This window comes from Trachurus japonicus, chromosome 11, assembly GCF_045865225.1.
Source record: "Trachurus japonicus isolate A0001 chromosome 11, Traja_1.0".
Taxonomy (NCBI): Eukaryota; Metazoa; Chordata; class Actinopteri; order Carangiformes; family Carangidae; genus Trachurus; species Trachurus japonicus.
The window spans coordinates 42,329-51,355 of NC_140917.1; the positions used below are offsets into that span (position 1 = coordinate 42,329).

General features: G+C 40.7%; 1 protein-coding gene across 1 annotated transcript; it reads left to right on the top strand.

Moving 5' to 3' along the window:
• Positions 1–4,409: 4,409 nt before the first annotated feature.
• Positions 4,410–7,039, top strand: LOC146977811 (sterile alpha motif domain-containing protein 3-like). The gene is made up of 4 exons (XM_085790272.1): positions 4,410–5,401; positions 5,494–5,649; positions 5,774–5,866; positions 6,669–7,039. The coding sequence occupies exons 1-4, from the start codon at positions 4,418–4,420 to the stop codon at positions 6,984–6,986; spliced, it is 1,551 nt and encodes a 516-aa protein (XP_085646398.1). The 5' UTR covers positions 4,410–4,417; the 3' UTR covers positions 6,987–7,039.
• Positions 7,040–9,027: the final 1,988 nt, after the last annotated feature.

Sequence of the window (9,027 nt, forward strand, 5' to 3'; positions counted from 1 at the left end):
GAGGACCCAGCCTACGCGGTCTCCGGAGGCAACGGCTTCGGAGACTCCTCCGGAGGCTGGGTCAACGGTCGGTAAACGGGACGGTCTAGCCTACGGAGCATTTCCTGATTGCGTCACGACGTCATCACGTCTGTCGGCCAAGCCCGGGAAAAACGCCGGTACAACTGACAAACGAACAACGACAACTAACAGACGAGTCGACACAGAACGACAACTGACATACAAGAATCCGAGAAAGACATACAACACAGACAAACGACATGATGGAGCCAGAGGTTTTGTTTTTGTTTTTTTTAATATATTTTTTGTTGGAGGAAGAGGAGAGGCGGCTGCAGCAACAGCGACACCGGCGGCTCATTTATCTCCGGCTGGCAGAGAGACGGGGGGAGGTAACGTTAACGGTTATTTTAACCCATATTAATGTTCATATACATAGCTAGCGTAGTCCGTGGTAATTAATATACCCATTAATAAACGACACCGTTAAGTGACAAGCCATAATAAGTATAGATTGACATGGTTAATGTCTCATTTAACCATAAGACTTGGTGCTTAAAATCTAAAATCTTTGAAAATGCTGTAATTTTAATGCTGTGTTTTTCAAGGTCTGAAAAGTGCTTGAAGTTAGTATGCTTGGCTCATAAAGTGATAGAATTGAATAGTAAAATGTGTACGAACCCTGTAGAAAAACTTAATTCAATATTAAAATGTTGTGTAAACATCAAAACCATATTGAGAAGCCAAAGTGGACAGATAGACAGATAAAGCATTATTGGTCTAAGCTTTAACATTAATCAGAATTGTCGTATCGACTGATATTCAATTTCAATGAAACAATAGCTATTGTTTAATCATTCATGTCCTCCTGTTCTTACCCTCCTTTGTCCATCCAGGCAAGGCCACTGTACTGCCGTATCAATTTAGACATACCAATTTTCCAACTGTTCTTCAACGATCATGACACCATTCCTGACTTCAGGCTGAGCAGAGAGTCCCTGGCGGTGCTGCTGGATCTCCTCCACCAGGAAAGACGACACGGATGGGGTGCCACAACAGAGACCTTGGTTTTCCTCTTCTGGCTGGCGAGTGGGACATCGTACCGGGTGGTCTCCAGGGTGTTTGGGATGCCTCGCTCCACTGTCCACCGCATCGTCCACAGAGTTACTGAGGAGGTGGTGGCCCTTCGTCACAGGGTCATCTACCTCCCCCAGACCGCCGACGACCTGGCGGCAGTAACTCAGGGGTTTGCAGGGCTGGCAAGACACCGAGCTTTTCGGAAAGCTGCGGGAGCAATCGACGGCTGCCATGTCAGGATGGTGCCACCGAGCGGTCCTGATGGTCAGTGCTACAGGAACAGGAAACTGTTCCCATCCGTCATCCTACAGGCAGTTTGTGACCATCAGGGCCGCTTCATCGACACGTACGTGGGCTGGCCGGGGTCGGTGCACGACTCCAGGGTCCTCCGGCACAGCCCACTGTACAGGCGTGGCACCTACCCTCCTCCAGGGTACTTCATCTTGGCGGATGGCGGGTACCCATGCCTTCAACGTCCACTACCCCTCATCACGCCGTACAAACGACCAGTGCAAGGTGTGGGCCCCCAGCGCTTCAACGCTCATCATTCCAGGGCACGCTCCATCATAGAGCGTGCTTTTGGGATGATGAAGACGAGGTTCCGTGCCATCTTCCTCCAAGCGCTGGAGGTGCACCACACCTTTGTGCCTCAGGTATGTCATTACACAACAGAAAATGTTAAATGTTGAATACCAGTAAATTAATTAAGTTAATTAAAATAAAATTACAGTTACATTAAATTAATCTTTGTTTTCTCTTGTTTTCTACAGGTCATAACAGCATGTGCGGTTCTGCACAACATCTGCCTGGGTGCCGGTGACATCATGGCCCCAGAGGATGACGTGCAGGACGACATGCCGGAGGATGAAGGGGAGAATGGGTTGGAGGCAGCCAGTGGTGCACCATGGCGGGACCAGCTGTCTGCCGAGGTGTCTGCTCTGGAGGGGGGTGTCCAGGACCACGACTACCTTTAGAGGGCAAGTAAAATCATTTTAAAGCTATTCCTATTTAAAGTGTTTCGTAAACAGTTTTGTTTGTTTACAGTTTTTCTCAATCGCTTTGGTGCTGTTCTCAGATCAGAATGAAAGTTCTCATAACTATTAGTTCAACCTCCACAACATGTACACTCAAAAAAGTGAATGAGGTGGGTTGTGCACTTTATATTATTTTTATGTTTTCAGTTTACTTAAAATACATGTCTTTGTTAAGTTGAAATATTTTTTTCTAATAAAGTCCATGTAATTGTGTCTTTTGTTATGTGAACAAAATAATTATGTGTTGGTTAAACATAAACCATTTAATTTAAGTGAATTATGGTTGAAATACTTACTACACCCGGAAGGTGGCAGTAAGAAGAAGATTCAAATGCTTCAGACTACGCATGCGCACACTCTTCATGAGTCAGCTTCCTTGGTTTTGGCGGTGAAGTTCCCAACGATTTGTCTTCGGAGAGGTAGGAGGACATTTTTCATCCATACATATTGTAGTATTTTCATATTGAGCATGATTTAATTGTGTGTTTGTGATACAAAACGTCTTCTATATTTCCGGAGTGTTTGTGTTTGAGAGAGCAGTAGACAACGAACGGTAACACGGTCGCCCCCCTCCCCTTTTTTTTTTTAACCTAAAAGAAAGTAACGAGCAGTAGAGCCGTTGTAGTGGGCTGGGAAGTTAGCGGCGGATGCTAACCGCTAGCCGACGTTAGCATCGAGCTAGCTCAGCACAATTACAGCTCTGGTGCTGTGTGTGTGTGTGTGTGTGTGTGTGTGTGTGTGCGCGCGTGCGTGCGCGTGCGTGTGTGTGTGTGTGTGTGCGCGTGTGCGTGCGTGCGTGTGTGTGTGTGTGTGGTGTGAACACTTGTAAACAGACAGGTCAGCCAACTTACTGGGGCTAGCCTCCTTCTTTGCTGCAAGTCTAGCATTTATTTTTGGACAAAAAAAACCCTCCAGACTCTACCTTTTAAATTCAGTGTTATAAATTACGAAATTGAGTGTGCTTATTTTTCCCTCACTGAAGAGTTAACTCTAATGGGACCCTCTCACCATTTGCAGGTGAAGGATACAATTTAAGGCTGCTCTTCATCCGTGACGTGACTGGCAATAGTTATATGTAAGTATAATTAACCTTAACTGTTAACTAACAGTGTTGTTTTTGTGTTTTTATTTTATTTATTTTTTTAACAATGCTTTGCTAAGGAGCCCAAAGCTTATTCTTGAAGTGTGACACAGACAGTCCAAAGGAGCAGCTACTGTCCTGAAAAGTTGAGCTGTCATTGAAGCTTAGAAGTAGCTATTACCACAGTTCACCATTGGTGTGAATTTAATTTTTAGTTACAGCTGCAGAAATCAGGTACCAACTGAAGTGAACATAACAACAAACAAACAATATACCTCTACAGTTCATTTACTCAGTAAGTGAAGTTTCCCACATCACTGAGTTGAATTTGCTGTGAATTTATGATTTAGTGCCCAGCTATGATATTGTATCACACTTTCTCTGATGTTTTACTATGCTTTGTACAGATAAAGTTACCAATTTGTGGACCTGAGGCATGGTAAGCTGTGACACTGCATGGCACTTATCAGTTTCAAAGCAGTACGGCAGGACTGGTTACATTTAAAAGATATCCATATGTTAAAAGCACATGTTGAATGTGAGTAAATGGCTTTAATTGATAGCTTGCTAAATGTGCACTTTATTCTCACGAGCATGAGCACCTAATACTAACCCGTCACCTCTTTCCACTTGGCTGTTTACTAACCTGTTTCTGTGCATGCACTAACTCCATGTCACTGGTAGGGCTGGACAATATTTTGATATCATATTGATATTGTGATATGAGACTTGATATTATCTGTGATTTTGGATATTGAAATATCAAAATATGGCATAAGTGTTGTTTCTTCCTAGGTTTAAAGGCTTTTACATTACATTAAAGTGATGACATTTTCTGAACTAGCAATTATTTGCTTTTACCCACATACCGGTAGTTATTAAAAATAATGACTATTATCAAAAATCTAGTTGTGTTAATATTTTGTGGAAGCACCCCCACTTCATCATCACAATATCAATGTTGAGGTATTTGGTCAAAAATGTCATATCACCTATTCCAACCTAAAGCAACTGATTTGAGCACCATTGTATGACGCTTCGTTTTCCATGCTACTATCATTATGTCACTGCTTTTGTCTGTGGATTGCTCAATGTTTGCTTCAGTGTCCTGTTTGTTTTACATATGACCAAAGTCAGTTGGTTTCTTTCTAATTTTAATGCTTTTAATTTATACATATTTAATGACTTTATACTTGTGTTTTCATCTTCTCTAGACTGACGCATTTGGATGATGGCTGCACCAATAAAACTGCGGATTATCCTTGGTTCCAACAATGCTGAAAAAATGACCATAGAATCAGGCATGCCAACATCTGTTGAGGATCTTGCAAATGAGATCAAACGTCAGTTTGATATAGAGGGGGACATTAGACTCCAGTACATGGACAGTGACTTTGATAACGAGTTTGTTAACCTTAACCAAATTTGCGACATTCAAGACAAGAGCACAGTGAAAATCATCCGCTTGTCAGATGCTCTAGACCTCAGCCAAGGCAGCATGAACCAGAGTGGGGAAGAAGCATCCTTGTCATCTTCTGACACATTAATACTCTCCTCTGATTCAGAATCTCCTCGGTCACAATGGCCCACAGAATTCCAAATTCCAAAGTTTTCATATGACGTGGAGATGCAACTTCGAAGTGCAAACCAGGACTTCGCATCAAATGGAGTTCTTCTGACCCCTGGTCATAAACTTAAATCAGACATCTTAGAAAGTCTGGCTCAGGAAATCATCAAGTTCAAGGCATATCCCTCAAACTTGGAAATTGAATCTGTCGCTGAAGCTTTAATCAAAGCACATCCATGTTTGAGAGAACAGGGATCCTTCAGTGGTTTCTACGGCTGGAAAATAAGCCTTAAGTATAAGATGGCAAACTACAGGACAAAACTTAGAAACTTGGGGTCCCCAGAACTGAGCATCAATTCCCTCAAGCACAAACCTGCAGATAGATGTCAGCCTGCCTACGATGTCAAAAAACCGAGGAAAGCCGAAGTAAATTTTTGTCCTCCCTATCCTGCTGGAGAGACCCATGACAGCCTTGAAGGGGAAAGATTGGCGTTGTTATCTGAGGTCAAGAAGAGACATAATGATAAAGTTGTCAAAGAAAAGATGGCTAAGACCTTCGCATACAGAAGGCAGGAGGTCGTCAGAGACAAGCCCATGATCTCAGAGTTCAAGATCAGATGGCCAGGACTGTTCACTGTGGCAGAGGTATGAAATGCTTTTCAAATCAGCTATAGTCAAATGTTAAATGTTTTTAACAGGTACCAATAATATGTTGTTTGTGGACATTATGTTTTCAGGTGGAAGCAGAATTTGTGAGGATCACTACTGGTCCCCTTGTCTCAAAGTTCCATGCACAGCTTGACCAACACACTGCCCAGCTCATCAAAGTGTTCAAGAAGAAAGGAGGCTCTGCAGGGACTAACATCAGCAGGATTTTGGACCCAATCACACAGGTATGTTTTGCTATCGGTAGTGAACAATATGGAATTATAAATTGATGTTGACTAGTCAGTTTTGACAAGTATACTGACAAGTTAACAGTTAGAATAATATCTCTGTTTTTTTTTCTTTCTTTAGAATGAAACTGTTGAAAAGAGGAGGGAGTGCATCCTCAGGGCGCTTTGTATCTACCTTAACGAAGACCCGAACATCCTCTTCAAAGAATACCTGGTTGGTAATTTTAATAGTTTAGTTTCTACCTGTAATAAATCAATTTAAATTTTAACCTCTGTGCGGGTGTTCCGATGGCTACTAAAGCTGCGTTCACACCGGACCTTTTGTTTTTAGAATGAGCGACGAGTTTACATGTTAAGTGAATGCAAACGAGCGATGGAACGTTTTATCGCCCAGGCGGAAAAACGCTGGGGCTCGGAGCGACACCGACGGAGCGTCGGAGCGTTTTTTCGCTCAAGTCGCTCCCGTCGCTCGAGATGAGAAATCCCATCTCTCCGGCCGTCAGTCGCTCGTCGCTCAGTGCTGATTGGCTGCCGTAATCGCGGTGGTGCCGGTGTAAACAGAGACACATGGCAGTGGGCATGACGTCATCAAAGCGAAAATGCGAGTCTGTGGCTCTGTGCCAAATTGACGAGCGTCTGCACCTGAGAGATGGAGGGTTTTTTTCGGAGCGATACGAGCGACAGCGACAAAAACAAAAGGTCCGGTGTGAACGCACCTTAATGTTGATAACTCGTTGGTGCCCTGGGTGTGGCTTCTTTAGTGCTCCATTCTGTTGTAAGGACAGCCAACTCTAAGATATATTTTAGATGAAATAACTCGTGACAGATTCATTCTCTAAAATTTTGATGGAATCACTCAGCACTGCTTTATTTTATTTTTACACAAATAGCACTTTTTAAAGTATCATTCTATTTTCATTAAGGGAAACCTGAAAGGTAAAAGTTAATCTTTGGAATTCTACAAAAACTGTGATTTCATAGATTGGTTGTGTCCTTTCTTTCTCCCCTATGTAAAGGATACTGATGGTACCGCTGCACAGAGGGATCTTGAGCAACTTACCCTTGGCATCTATATCATCAAAGTCGAGGGAGGTGATGCCACCACTCCTCCAGCTGATGTTGGAATAGTGATCGAGGGTGTTGAAGTTCTACATGACCTGGGAGACGTCACCTCTGCATGTGCACTCTTAATGGGTGTAATATATGCACTGAACCTCAGTTATCCTAAGGAACTGAAGACCTTCTTTGAAGTACTTCAAAAGCTCTTCCTTCAGCTGGATGCTGGCAGACTCTCAACCAAGGTACAGATGCTCAAGAACAAACTGTATGAATGAACCAAACATTGATTTGGATGATGAATGTGAATAAAATGTGTAAAATCTGTTAGAAAGTAGAAGAGGAGGGGGGGAAATCACTTCAGAAAAATAAACAAACATTTGGAAAAGTTTGGGAAAACTACTACCCTTACTGAAAATTCTAGTGGAACAGGGTCCCCACACTTTTGAAAATCCTGGAAATGTTAGGGAATTTGAATTTCTTTGGTAAAAAGGAGTGGGAACACAGGTTGTACGACTAAGAGAAAATGTAAACATAGGCTCTTCTGCTCTGCCTACTGTAAATTGTTTTGTCTGATTTTGCCCGCCTCCAACCCAGTGGCAAACAATTAGAATGGAAAATCACAGAAATAGAAATAGCAAATCTAGCTGAAGTTCTTGTTTGTATATGTAGATATTGAAACTCTTTCATAACCGGTTAAGAACTCCTTGTAGTGGCTGCAACACAAACTGACATGTTTGTAAAAATGTTAATATCAGTTTTTTTCCTTCCACACTGCTAAATTAAAGGTTGACAGCAGAGTGTGTGTTGTTATAGTTTGACTATTATGCTGTTTCAAAAAAATTGAGAACTACAAGCTTGTTATATTGTTATACAATAATATTGACAAATCAGGGATGTTTTGTTGGATGTTTCATTTGTTTATGATGCATCAAGGTGGTTTATAATTGTTAATGTTGGGTAACAATGCTGCAACACAAGTTGACATGCTTGTTAATATAATTACATTTCAGGGTATTCCCTCCACAATATCAAAATGAAAGTTGACAGCAGCACATGTGTTGTTATGGTTAGATTATTATGCTGTTACAAAAAAAAATTTGAGAACTGGAAGCCTGTTGTATTGTTGGACTGCATAAAAGCAGTTAACAACTGTTGGTGTTGAACCATGCCGCACCCTAATGTCTGTTAAGGGTTTTATTTTAGACCAAGTGGCAACAAAATGTTAAATGAATACTGGTGAATAAAGGAAATGACAAAAATATGTTGGGTGTACGAAATTCATTTATGTGGAACCTGTTGACAAACTAAAATTAGGTCACACTAACTAGTATAAAATAAATTGGATGAAAACCTATTTTAATAAATTGAACTTAAATTTATTATGTTTAAAGGACAAATGTAAAATATGTAGCCTGTAAATATATTATTTATGTCCATGTAACATAACTGAATTTGATTGGATAAGCTTAAATATCTCTTGTTGAACAGAAGTAATTTTATCTAGTTGGGTCAATTCACATTGTGTTAATGTAACACAAGTTCATTAAGTTAGATTAACTTAACATTTTTGCTTTAAACTAACATAATACATTTTCGTGGAACCTGTTGACAAAATAAATTTAATTAAAGTCAATGTTTCATTTTTTTGAGTGTAGTCATTTGTCCACATCATAGTAGCAGTTTCTCCTTCCTCTGAACAAATTGCAAATGCTTTTGGACATGTATCAATTACTTTCTCTGCTGTTTTATAACATTATCATTTGCTTATGTCATGTCAGTCAAAATAAACTATACTTATCAATGCTGAATAGTAATTCCCTATAAAACTAATAGTCCTCATTTCATTGCTTAAGTCATTACATACAAAATTGAACCGGTAAGTACAGTATTGGACAGTAATTCAGCACTAAACAATCTGCACTGCTGTCATTGTGTCAGGCATTACTGTAAGATACAGTGGGACAAGAACTTTTTACATTTACAGCTTCACTAGAGAACAGATTCACTGTATTGTGTTGTAGTACAACAACCACAGTAAAGATTCCCCATCTTTACAGTACGGTACTGTACTACAGCATTCTGCAACATTGTTTACGTACTGTAAAGTTGTGCACAGCTCTACCCAAAGTGTGTTTCTTAAGTTTGTTGTAGATGACTGTAGTGTATTTTTCTTTTACACAACACTGTGAACAAATCAGAATTACAAAGAGCATTACTGTATGCAGTAAAAAATGTGAAACATACATATTCAGTATCAGTTACTTCACTAAATACAGTAATGTGTAACTTTAGTGTATTTATCACATGGCCGTACAA

What these genes read in the sequence shown, in the direction of transcription:
- LOC146977811 (XM_085790272.1), top strand. Translation starts at nt 4,418, where the DNA reads ATGATGGCTGCACCAATAAAACTGCGGATTATCCTTGGTTCCAACAAT. An exon ending in GACTGTTCACTGTGGCAGAG is followed by an intron (nt 5,402 to 5,493) that starts GTATGAAATGCT and finishes TTATGTTTTCAG; the next exon opens with GTGGAAGCAGAATTTGTGAG. An exon ending in TTTTGGACCCAATCACACAG is followed by an intron (nt 5,650 to 5,773) that starts GTATGTTTTGCT and finishes TTCTTTCTTTAG; the next exon opens with AATGAAACTGTTGAAAAGAG.